This window comes from Haliaeetus albicilla, chromosome 7 (assembly GCF_947461875.1).
Source record: "Haliaeetus albicilla chromosome 7, bHalAlb1.1, whole genome shotgun sequence".
NCBI classification, from domain to species: Eukaryota; Metazoa; Chordata; class Aves; order Accipitriformes; family Accipitridae; genus Haliaeetus; species Haliaeetus albicilla.
In genome coordinates, this window is record NC_091489.1 from 42190323 (window position 1) to 42203399 (window position 13077).

General features: G+C 48.9%; 1 protein-coding gene across 1 annotated transcript in view; it reads left to right on the forward strand.

Moving 5' to 3' along the window:
- Nucleotides 1-13077, forward strand: part of GRIK4 (glutamate ionotropic receptor kainate type subunit 4) — a 210758-nt gene that overhangs the window by 162630 nt on the left and 35051 nt on the right. The window contains 3 exon segments of the mRNA XM_069788072.1: nucleotides 415-576; nucleotides 7661-7813; nucleotides 9085-9189. Of these exon segments, the coding sequence (XP_069644173.1) occupies nucleotides 415-576; nucleotides 7661-7813; nucleotides 9085-9189 (420 nt within the window).

Below are 13077 nucleotides of genomic sequence, written 5' to 3' on the forward strand. Positions count from 1 at the left end.
TGTGTAACAGGGAACCTCCTGTCAGAAGAGTTGGTTTTGAAGCTGCAAAGAGTAACGCCACACTTGGCCGTGGTTGACAGGAACCACGGCTCAGAAATGAAAAGTTCCCAGCACCTGCTTTGGGAGGGGTTTTGGTCTTTCTGTGGAACTTGGCCAATAAAGTACTGGACTTGGCTGACATCTTCATTAAAAGCCTGAGACGGGCAGCATGCTGAATCGAAGCGTGGTTAGCACCCAGGCTCTTCCTTACCGGCCAGTGGGTGGATTTCAGCCCCAACTTGGAGGTGGTAGGTTTCACATGCAGGTTCTCGTAGCTGCATGGTCCCATCTTCCCTTCAAGGGTATTGAGTGGTTTTGAAGCTTTTGGTGCCTGTTTTCTTCCCTAATCCCATTTTCTGTTTTGGGCTGCTTTAGGAGTTTTCCCTCCAGCGCCTGGACACCCTGCTGGATGACCGAGTCAACATCCTGGGATTTTCCATTTTCAACCAGTCTCATGCTTTCTTCCAAGAGTTTGTCCAGAGCCTCAACCAGTCCTGGCAGGAGAACTGCGATCACGCTCCTTTTACTGGGCCAGCAGTAAGTAAAATTCATTCCCATTGCTTACAGTCTCCCTAAGCTGGAAGCTGCTATAGACCGTCAGGAAAACCTTGTGAAAAGAGCTGTGGGCTGGTTCTGAGCAGACACTGGCAATGCAGTGTGAAGGCCATGCAGAGGTAGAAACTCTGGTCTCAAATGTATGGGTACATGGTATTCACTAATTATTTAATCCAGATAAGCCCTGTGCTAAAGAGCTCAGGCACATCACCAGGCTGCTGTTGTACTGCTGCAGCTTGGATTGGCTTTCACGGTTGTCAGTCTTGGGCAGATGGCGGTCCAGGAATGGGAAAGAGGAACCGGACAGAGCACCTTAGCTGAGTTAAGTAGGTAGGAGGGGATTTGGGGTGTCAAGCTGTGACTTACCAGGGAGCCTCCTGATCTGGAGAATACTAAAGCAATCCTGAAAGCCTGCGGTTGCCCAAAGGGACCCTGGGGAGCCACGTGGGTGTAGAGGGCTTGTCTGTGCTTGAATGGCTGTACAGCTTTAAATTCAATCCTAATCTTAATTTGAATTATATTTATATGTGAGTGCAGGGGATGATGCAGCCCTCATTCAGTGTTCCCTTGTGAAATTTGTCCCTGTTTATTTTACCTCTAGGAAAATGGCTTGAGGAAGAGGGAGTCTAGATGCAAAGAGCATGGAAAGGGCTGGGCTTAGGCAGATGCCAAGGGGCTGTGTTACGCTGTGTGTTCTAACATCTCCCTGATGAGTGTGCGGATCAGCACCGAAATCTTCCCTAGGGACTCTTCATAACTGGGAAGGTTTGCAAAGCAGACTTGCCACGCTGGGGATTGCAGGGGGCTGTGGCTGGAGCTGGGGGAGGGGAGAGAGAGAAAATGCCATCAGTGGAACCCTTTGCATTGTTTTTAATGAACTCAGGGTCCCCTTGACAAGCTGAGGCAGCTGTGTGCTGCTGAAAACCTCCTTATTATCACTACAAAGTGATATTAAACAGGCGAAATGAGGAGCTTGCTGCCCTTTGTGTCCACATCCTATTGGCTTGACATGGAGCGCAGGCCATGGTTAGTATGTGCCTGGGACCATCCTGCTCTCCCTCCTTCCAGCCCTCCCACACAGAGGCAGCTGCAGTGAGCTTGCTGTCTGCCCTGCTAAATCTCTATAGGTTTGCTACCAGGAAGCTTCCTATTTAGATGACGGTTGCAGGGACTGTTCAGAGGCATTAAAAATAAATTTCCTTCTAATAGTACAAACAGAAGACAGTAGGAACAGGAGTGTAGCAGGTGTGATGGGGAAATAACTGACCTTACTGTGCCTTCTTACCCTGTGCTGTCTTGAACAACCAGTAAAACCAGTAGGTGCAAGGATGCAAGAGCATGCCCCATTGCAGCTTGGGGGGTTTTTTTGTTTGTTTTTTTTTTGAAGGAGTTCACAGCTGAAATGGAACTGTTCGGTTTGTCAGCCTGAGCCTAAATCACCCATCGGTGTAATATTAAGTCAGCTGGATGCTCCCTTCATTCATTCATAAAGCATAATCAGCCATAGAGCAGGCTTCCTCCCAGGCCAGGGAAGACATGTCTCGAGGGAGGGGGCTCGGCCACGCTGGATCGCCCTGACCTAAACGGTTCCAGCCCTGCTGTCATTAGGGGACCTGCCCAGGGGCTGCAGTGGCTTCCCAAGAACCTGCTGTCTGGCTGCTCTGGGCTGTGCTGGGTAGGGTAGCTCCCCTTGTGCTAGCCGGTGCTCAGCTGCTCGGGAGGGAGTGTTATTCTTGGTGTACAAATGGGAAATTGAGGCACGGAAGGGAAGTGACTTTTCCCGTTATATCAGCGTTGGGGAATCTACAGCACAATTAGAAAATGGGTTCAGTTCTCCCAAATCCTAGTGTAGAGTCTTAACCAAAAGACGATTTCTTTCTGATAATGCGAAGGTTCGCTCCACGTTCATAGCAAGGTTCCCATTGCCAATACGCCATGTCCCAGGTGATGAGAAAAGGGCCTCGCCTCGGGTGGTGAAGATACAGAGCAGAGGTGAAGTGAAATATTCCCAGGCAGGGCATGTGTTTCCTCTCCTGTGTCTGCAAAGCAAATCCAGCACCATTTTGCCATGCATTGCCTCTGCCGTTGGAAATCTGGCAGGTCTCAGCTCCCAGAGAGCATGTGTCTGTGTAAGAACTTCCCCTTTTAGTCCTGGGAAGCAGATATCTCGTGGGGTAGCTCATACTAAAAAGAGAAAAGGAAGCTCAACAGCTGGAAGTGACAGGAGGGAGGTTTCCTGCGAGCTGCAAAATCCCAGGGCTTTCTTGCTAGAGCTGAGAAAGCGTCTGAGGAAGAAGGAGGGAGCTGCTTGCTCTAATGCCATTCTCATTAATCACATTGCAAAGAAAGGAAATCAGAGAAAATCATTCAAATTACAGATGGCTAGATTAGGTAATTAGAATTTAGGCTAAAACAGATGTTTGTAATTAAGTGTTTATGTCATTGAATAAAATCCAGATTGTAAAGTCTGTTTCACAGGATTTTAATGGTTTTAATTCTCTGTGTTGTGTTTGGGGGCAAAGATACAGATGATAATATTTTAGGAGGAAAGTTTAAAAAAAACCACATGGCAAAACCCAGACTAGCCAAACCTGTTCATATTTCCCTGGTTATCCGTTTACCTTTAAACACAGCCTTTATGTGGGAGATTTCCATAAATAAAAAATAAAGTGGGATGTTCCACTCAGCTCTCCTTAACCTGCTGTTAGTTTCTAGAGAGGCAGATCTGGTGTTGGGAGGAAGGTGTGCTGCAACCAGCAAGGAGCTGTAGTGTACCAGGGTAGAGCTCAGGCACCATCCCTGCTCCCAAGCTGCAGGGCATCTGACGGCATTAGTTGTCTTAAAGGCGCTGGTGGGAACCGTCCTGCCAGCTGATGTGCGCAAGGGCTGGAGATCTGTTTCTTGACCCTTTCTAGTTGGTGAGTTGTTCCCAGGGCGTTGTGTCACAGTTGTACCCTGCAATACCTCCTTAGTTCTCGGGTACAGCCTCTCCTTGCACAGCTGACTGGCATGCCGAGGGGAATGGAGCAGCGAGCCCGTCTGCCCAGCCTGCCATCTGCTCCCTTTTCTGGAGCCTTGTTCTGATGAGGCATCCATCAAGTGGCAATTTTTATTAGCAACTTTCATTGTCAAGAATCAGGCTTTAGGGAAAGAGGGAAGTCCTCCCTGAACCTGGGAGTGGAGGACCACTGCTGAGCTTACCAAGTCTTTCATGTGCAGCCTGTCGCAGAGCTCCTATATTGCAGAGACAGTACAAAAACAACAGGGATCTGCACAAATCAGACAACGCATGCAAGGAAGAAAATCAATTTGTTAACAGGCAAATTGGCTTTTTGTGACAGAGTGACAAAGCTGTGGTTTAAAATGAGAACATAAAAGTAGTGAGAGATTTTATAGGCAACGTGAAGAAAGTTGAGGCGATGTACACGAGAGCAGTGACAGATCCCCCTTGCTGAATCTGCCTAGGGGAAGTTAAAAAGGTGCTGCCTCCAGCTCTCTCTCCACTCCTCTGCCGAAGGTTATGGCCCCAAGGCATCTGGCTGCTCCGCATCTGTTCCAGTGCGAAGTCAAGCAGCTTCATTTACTGCACCACTAACTTAAGTGAGCCTGCAGGGAAGTGGAGTGGATGTGCTAAATGACCCACTCCGCATCTTAACTTTCTGGGCCGCAGGAGACAGCTGGCAACAGTGAGCTTGTGTTAACCTTGTTAACCCCAGTTACCCTTGTGAGAAGACACTTGCCTACCTATGAAAGCCAGAGAGACCAAAGAACCCAGACGAGCTGCTGCACTCCAATGCTGTGTAATTGTGAACGGTTTCCTCCGCACAGCCTGCATCCCAAATTAGCTTGCGGTGTTGAATATGATTCATTTTATAGGAGTTACCAAATGAATAGTGGCAGAGGGAGATGGTCATTAGGTGGATGGTGCAAGGCAACAGAGCAAATGCTGCATTGGGTTGAGATGAGAGACAAACAGGAGAGGGGTAGTGCTGCTGGTGGGGTTGCAGGTAGCAGTGGAGCAGGATGATCCCATGCCAGCAACCATGCGAAGGTGTGGAGTGCCTTAGAGGATCTTGGTACCAGAGGAGGGAATAGAGTGAAGGCCATGAACCTCCCTAGGTCTGAGTCCTGATGGCTGTTCAAGAGATATTGAAAGGGGAATCAAGGTAGGTATTTAAAAGGAGGTGCACGGGTCTGTTTACTTGCATGTTGCTGTGTTGCCAGGCTCCCATGCATCCAGGTGCCATGCTCCAGGACCCATAAAAAGGAGAGGCTGGAATAGGAGCCTGGTTTTGAGCCCGGTGAGGCAGGGAATGGCTGGCATAAATGATAAGCAGCATCAGGAATGAAAATGTGGTTCTTCTGAGGAAAGCTGTGATTTTTCTTTAAAAAAGGAAAGAGGTATGTTGAGGGCATGGGAGAGATTCCCATTCCCTACCAGGAGGACTTGATCCTGTGTATCACAACCCCCTCGCCAATCCCTAAATTTCTTGAAATCATAAGAGGGCTGCCAGAAATCCTAACAAATTGTTCGAGGCTAAGGAGTGAAATATTCCAATCAATAATGTCAAATGCTTCACTGAGATCTACGAGTCTCTTGCTCACCAGCTAATAAGAGATCATTAATTGCTCAGGGAAAATGAAGATGAAAACCCAGCAGGAGACAATTAAAAATGCTGGTCTAATATTCTGATTTGGTATGAGATGGTGAAACTTTGGGGTCACAGGGGTTGCGTTTCTCTCATAACAGTTTCATTTGGCTGACTGGTATTAATATGGTTCCTGATTCAGGAAAGCAATTGCTAGTTGTGTATGGTATCCTGTAACCTGAATGGGACTCAGTCCACAGTTAAAATTAAGTATATGCTAAAGAGCTTCATGGAACAGAGGCTGAGGAGAGGTTGTATTACAAAAAGAACATGTATTAAAGGTAAAAAAGAAAGGTAGGGAAAAGGATATATCAGCTCCTTTAAGTAGCTCTGGAAAATGCTTCCCAGGAGGGGAATGTTTAGGTCAGATGTGAATACTAAACAAAAAACCTTAGTAGACGTACCCTGAACAGAAGGGAAGAAATGCAGGAGAGGCTTGCTGCTGTTGCAAAGGGACCTGTGATATCTCATAGCTAAGGCAGGATAGGAAATGGGATACCCAGTTTCTGTTCCCACTCTGCCACCAATTCCTTGTGTGTCCTCAGGCTGCTCAGCTCCTCTGGTGTTACTGTTTACCTCCTGAAAAATAGCTGTAATAAAACTTTGTAGCTCTGGAGCCAGTCAATCCTTATTATTAGCAGAAAGCTCTCAATATATATGACCAAAGGTGCTGCCTGTTGCATGGGAAACAGGTCAGATGCAAGACTGACAGATGCCAGTCAAGTTGCTCAGTGCTCACTGGAGAGTCCCCAGATGCTATTTGTGTAAAACAGATTGCACTGGTACGTGCAGGAGGAATGCGATAGAGCAAATGTGAGTCTGTGCCGGGACTGGAAAAGTGAGAGGTTACTGGTGGCATTAGAGCTGGTGTTGGGGGGTTTTCTAGCATCAGGCTGGAATCATGCCTTTTAACTCGTGCCGGCTTGTACGTTTTAAGGTTTTGTGCTGCTTGTTGAGTGCCTAATCCCAGGCCATTGTGGTCAATGAGGTCTTACCACTGATCTGAGTAAGATCAGGCAGGGTCAAGTCTGGTTCACTCTGTTCAAATTAGTAACGCGGTTGAAGCCAGAGGTTCATTGGGATGATTGAACTGGGTGAGATTGTCCTTGCAGGGCTGCTGGCAGAAGTGAATACACCTAATCAGGCTTTGGGAGGAATAGAGGATGCAGATACCGCTCAAGTGCTGTAAGCCACACACAGGGTAAGGTGGGGGAGAGGAGCCCCAGGCTAGAGATTGAACCCGTTGCTGGGAGCTGGGATGGTAAGAGGATGCTCTCAGAAGTAGCCACGAGGAAATAGCCACGAGGAAAATGTAGCCTTGATAGTAATGAGCTGCAGCGGCTTAATTCCAGCAGAGTCAGGAGGTGACAATAATTAAAAGTGAAATCTTAGTCACAACAGTGAACATGAGAGAGCAAATGGCTGATTATTAACTAGATCAAAAACATTGAAACGGTTGTGCATGGGCGAAAAACACTGTTTGCGAGGCTTGATGGACAAAGAAATCTGATTAAAGGCAAATGAAGCAAAGATGAGAAGGAGAAGGGACGAGCTCTGTGATTCCTGACGTTCCTTCAGCAATGCCATTACAGAGCAGGTAACAGCCAGCAGGAAAATGGAGGTTGCAGCAAGGCACTAGATGGTCTCTACGGGCTCTGAAAGCCAGGACTCCGTTGCATGAGAAGCAGATCTAGCAACACCTCATTGCTTGTGGATCTGTCTTTCAAAGCAGTGGTCTAAGAAGGACTCTCTGGTGCCTAATGAAGGCTGAAGCAGCACAGTCACATTTTCTTCTGTGGGTGTAGGCACAGGATTTTTATTCTGCCCAGCTGCCTATTTTAAGAACTTCACAAACCTGATGCTCTTAGGGGTGTTCCCCCTGGGCAGCAGATTGATCAGAGGTTACCAAAGCACCAAAAAACCACACCTTGATTAGAAAGGGTTAGTTACTTTAGGAAACTGAGATAGAAAAGAATGGGAAGGGACAGCGACAAATAGAGATAGAAAGGTCATAGTGATGGCAGAAACCCTGAGGAACAAGCAAGCAGAGACATAAAGGGTAAGGAAACAAGCAAGAAGAGAAGGAGAAATGTAACAGACTGGGAGTGGGACTGGGGCTGCCAGTGGGTACACTTGCCCCAGTGATGCCAACACATCAGCAGTTCAAGGATACCATTGCTTTTGTCTCCCTGTCCTTGCATGGGTGCAGACGGGGTGCAGGGTGTTGCTGGAGCAGAATGGTAGGCAAGCAGTGCTTGCTGTCTGCATGGAGGAGGCCGAGGATTTTGCTCCTTTCGGACCTTTGCTGAGGTTGTGGATAGAGCACTCTCCTGCCTGCTGCAAGGTCCTGAAGGTGCAGTGGGAGGCTCGATTTTTGTCTTCCTGCCTCCATTTTTTTTTCTTCCTTTTCCCCACAGCTCTCTTCCGCCCTGCTTTTCGATGCTGTGTATGCCGTGGTGACTGCTGTGCAGGAGCTGAACCGGAGCCAGGAGATTGGTGTGAAGCCCCTGTCCTGTGGGTCTGCCCAGATCTGGCAGCATGGCACGAGCCTAATGAACTACCTGAGAATGGTGAGAAGGGACTGAAGTTTGCTGGTGTGTTAGGAGCTAGTGCTCATCGCTGCTGGAAGGAAAAGACGTGTATGTACAAGCTGGTGCTGGCGCAGTTCTCAAGCACAGAATGTCGGTCTGTTTGAAGGTAGCGCTGGGAATGAAAAGAGAGGAGATCTGAGGGCTGGTTTGTCACTGGCCTTGGAGCGACATGAAACTCTCCGTTTTTCAGGCTTTGCTGCAGATAAACTGGAATTCAGTGATTTTTTTTTTTTTTTTAAGTATGAATGTTTCTAAGTGGTTGGAGCTCTGTTTTGAGTGAACTTGAGTTGCTATAAGGTCATGCAGTACAATTGCTTAGAGCTCAGTGGCAAGTTGTGAGTTTCCCTATGAAGGGGATTGGGTTCCTTTGAACCCAAAAGTGTGGTTGCTGGAACCAATCAAGCCTAGTTCTGGCACAAGAACAGACCCTGAAATTTCAGCCTTGAGAAGTAGTTGGAGTTTGTCAACGTGATTCCTGAGAGCTGAGCTTGACCATGCAGAAGGAGCATGTTTTCTGAGTCTGTTTGGGGTGCAACTGAAATGTCATGAGATGAGGAAATTTCATGAGATCTTTTTTTTTTTCCCCCAAAGGAAGGATCAGCTGAACCTGAACCTTGTACCACTTTGGTCGATGCATGTGAACCCTGCTTTAAATCTCACCCTTAGTCAGAGACAACAAAACTCTTCAGCTTCCCTTGGCTCTCCTACTAGGAGGCCCAGTAGCTTGCCCTTGTTACTGAAGAGGTGCTCCAGCAGCAAGTGAGCAGTGGTTAATCTGCACAGTGAGGCTAGACACTCGTCCTGGCTCCGTTGCAACATGCTCTTGTGTTAAACGCCAGCCCGATGCTGTGAAACAGCACATAATGGTTTCTGGAGGAATCCCCCGCAAGCGATTCAGTGCGATGCAGCGAAGAGCTCGTGCCTGCCGCAGAGCAGCGCGGTGTTAGCCTTGGGATGGAGGGAGGCGGTGAGGGGCTGCGGAGGTGGTTGTTCCAAAGCAGCTGGAGCAAAGAAATTCGGGGACCCCCGCACCTTGTGCTGCTGATTCTCCTGCTCCCCTCTGCGTCTCTCTGCTACCCTAGCCAGACTCCGAAAGCAATTAGGATTGAGAGGCGAAGACTTGCATTGCTGTACCTGCTGGGAGGGTGGATGGCCAGTGCGTGGGGCGAGTGGCCACCACCCCCGGCTCTGCTGCGGGTGGTGGGGTGAGCCGCCTCGATGGGCGCTGTAACTCATTCTCTCTTGGACAGGTAGAATTGGAAGGTCTCACCGGCCACATCGAATTCAACAGCAAAGGCCAGCGATCCAACTACGCCCTGAAAATCCTGCAGCACACGCGCAGCGGCTTCCGACAGGTAAGAGCAGCTGTGCTGCCCCGGGGACGGTGCCCGGGGACGGTCTGTGCGTAGCCTGGTGGGGGCTTGGCTCAGGCTGCTGCTGCGGGGACCGAAGGGGATTGCGGACACCCCCCCCTCGCAAGATGAGGTGTTCAGCAAGTGACAGCACGGCGTGGATGTCGTGGTAGCTCTCGCTGGGCCTGGGTTGTCAAGCGCACCGTGTTTCACTTCATCAAGGACGTGTCTCGAGATAATTTAGATTTGTCTTAATGTATCAGGCGCCTGAGGTGGTGATGTTAGAGTCAGTATCTGTCCTGTCACAGTAACCCTCCTGTGCAGGAGATAATTCAGGGCGTAAAGTGTATGCCAGATACAGCACTTGTTCTTAAGCTTGTGGAGACACGTGTACTCATAATTATTTAGATGGGGAAAAGTGGGAGTCTCTCCCATGAAATGGGCAAAAGAGGGTACCGTGAACCTTTCTAAACAACTGCTTCTGGGAGAGAAATAGAAGGGGGCAATCCTGTGTCAGGAGCTCCCCACCATCTCTCCCCAGCATGCTGTGTGGGAGGAAGTGAAAGACAATTTACCTCTCAGTTTATGGTGCATGTTCCTCTGTAACGGGTTTGCTTATCTCAGACTCTCATTTGCTTTTTGTCTCAGCGCTTGTAGATTCCTCACAGTGTTGGTCCTTTTTCTGCTTGTTACCCTCTTTCTGTCCAAGGGATATTTTCTGGCTTCAGCTAAGGTTAAGGATAACTGTGTGGGGTCACAGATATCAAACTGATGAGATTACGTGACACAAGCCCAAGGAATTAGGGTTTGACTGGTAAATCCAAACCTCATTCAGGAAAAAAATGCAAGTCCCGGGAAAAGGGTTTTCATCTGTCTTATTTCCCTGCTGACAGATCCACACCTGCCCTTTTCTTGGAGATTGCCACTTCTCCTAGGTGCTGGCAGAGAACAAAAGCTATTGTGTCTTACCCTACACCAACAGAGCATTTTGGCATTAGAAATCTCTCCTGGTCTGGCAGCAGTGAATTTTAGCCTTGGCAAGGATGTTGCCTGCCAGTTCTTACCTGTCAAGTGACAGCTCAGCTTTGATGCTGCCTTTAGCTGAGTGAGCGGGGGATCAGGATGGCATTTTCCCCATGGTAAGATCTCTCATAGCACCGATGCCCTTTTAATCATGTCCCAAACCCATCATATTCTGAGCAAAAGTGACAGATCCAAGCCCATCTGCATTAATAAGAGTGTGCATTCAGCTGGAGCAGAGGAAGCAAGTGCTGTAAACCTCGCTATGACAGCTATGTTTCTGACGTGTTTAAATGTGGCAGAGAGTTCACATTAAAAACACAGGTCCTCTTGGAGCAGCGCTTCTCCCAGAGCTCCACAGAGAGCTCTGACTGCAGCTTAATCCGCCCTGAGACAAAAGTCTCAGCTCTTCTCCCCAAACCCGGTCTGACAGGAGAAAACATTTTTTGACCTGTTGCCACAGCTCGGTAAAATAAGCAGCTTCATGTTTCAGAGGAACCCAGGAAAGCTGCGCCGGGACCAAGCTTTTCAGATTTCCCATCAGAGCGCAGTGGTGATAAATCACTTCCAGTAGCAGTAACAAGGTGCTGGAAGGACGGGGCAGTCCCTCAGTGTGCGCAGCTACCTGCTGAGATCCTGTGGTGGCTGCAAGCTCTCTCCTGTCAGAAACCCACCACGGAGGAGTTAGTCTTCATAAAACTGCTCCGTATGCCTGCAGCAGCCTTTCCGCTGTCTGCCCTCCCCTTCTCAGGCAGCCCCCTCTCAGGGGTCTTGCCTGACTGATAGCAATGCCTGGAGGGGTGTTAGGGCCCCTCACAGGCTGCAAAAGTTTGCCGTGATATGCCCGGCTGGGAAGGGCATCCCCGGACGGAGCTGTGAAACCTGGGCAGGGTCCTGCCTGATCCTGCCTGCCCATCTTGGTCACTGCAAAGGGAAGCCAAAAGCCACTCTGCTGTGCCATAGATGGTTGTTTCCTTCTCGCCAGCTCAGCTTCTTGTAATAGAAATGACTAAATAAATCATTAGAAACCATTTAATTAAACCCACCTTGCGGGGACGGCGTAAGGAACAGACATTCATATCCTGGAGACAATCTTGTTCCCAAGGGTTATATTAACTGATATATGTTAACGGGCTCTTGTTTGAAACACTTCCATTCCCTCCTTAGTTTTAATCGAGCTCATGCTCTCTGCCCTTTTCTCTCTTTCCATCTCTCTCTTTCTCTCTCCCCTCTCTCTCCTTCCATCTATCGAAGCCACAGGGACTTCCAGCTCATCAGCTTTGATAGAGGATTCACCAAATTTTGAAGCTGATCCAGCCAGCAAACAAATTAGAGACACTTAGAATTTCTAACTTGCTGTTGCTTTTGGGCAAGGAGAGACAGGGCTTTTTAACATCCAATTTTTAATACATTTATGTAACGTACCAAACGTGTCTTTTCCTAATTTAGCTTAACTAGTGGAAATTTTTCCCTAGCCATATGAGAGCTGCTCTCTGTTCATAGGAAGCGCAATAAAGCACAGACTCATTAATGTGTTGGTGATCCCTATATCTGACAAGGACTGAGTTTGTAAATGTCATCTTTTTATTTTTTCCCATTCTTTGCCCCTTTAAAAAGCATTGCGGCATACCCCTCCAGTTTCAGCGTAGCGATTTGCAGTAAACCAAGAGCTCAGGTTTGGCAGCTTAACAGGAGAAGGGAGTGAAGAGGGGCCGTGATTTATGTGGCCCCAGGGGAGGCAAGTGTGCAGAGGAGAGGCAGGGGAAGGTGCTGTCGAGGCTGGAGCCCCACCATGGGCACGTTGTCCCCAGCTCTGCCTGTGACCCCTTGCTCTCGCCCGGTCCTAGGTGCGGCCTATTAGTGGCCGTTTAGTTAAAGGCTCTGCTGGCGTCCTGAGACGGAGCAGTGGAAGTGACGGGGGTGTCTAATTGGTATGTTGATGAGATACAGATGAGTTACCAGCCGATAGCTCTGAGACCCTCCGCAATCCCTGCCACATCAAACCTTTTTAACTTAGAAGCGGCTAATCAGTCTCGATGGGACTTGTTCCTCTTTAGCTGTTACCCTCAGCAAGAGTTCAGGGACAGATCCTGCCAAGAGCTGAATGCCTTTTGCCCCCCAGGACCCAGCCAACTCGGTGCGTGCCACCATCAGGTCCTGCCGGGGCTATGCCAGGTGCCAATCATGTGTCTGAAGGGGATGTCTGGGGAGGAAGGGGATCGCGGGGGTTGCTGCGTGGCCTCAGGGGTGAGTTGTGTGCGTGCCTCGTGATTGTACAAGATTTAACAGTTGGTGCTCTCTGTGTCCCATGCTAACTTCTGTGGAGGACGTTTTTGCCTGCTTGCCTTGTTGGTATCAGTCTTGCAGTAACGTCCTTCAGGAGTGCCAGCGATGTGCAGTGTCCTCTGGGGGCTTTCCTTCATTTGTTTTTTTTATTCCCTTTTCCCTCTCCAGGCACCTCCAAATTCCCCCCTCTTTGGGCCAGTGAAGGCACCATGTACCAAATAACTATTTAATTGTATTTCCTCCTGGCACAGCGTCTTTCCCATTAGTGCTGACAAGACTCCCCAAACGCAAGGCTTGATGAGGGATGATAGCATTTTGTACCCCTTCCTTTTCCTGGGGACGCAGAGGAAGGGGAGGTGACGAATGCAAGCTGTAGGACAGTGCTTGCTAATCAGAGCCCAGAAGGTATCGGGGTTTGTTGCAGTGGTGGTCCCCTGCCTGTTTTAAGACACCTGTATTCAGGGCTGGCTTTACCTTAATTTTTAGCTGGGGAGAGGGGGTAGTAAGTACCTGTGATGCCTCTGAAGCTTATGGAGAGGTCCTGCTATGTTATCTCTCCCTGCGACCAGCTGCCATTCAGGCCTG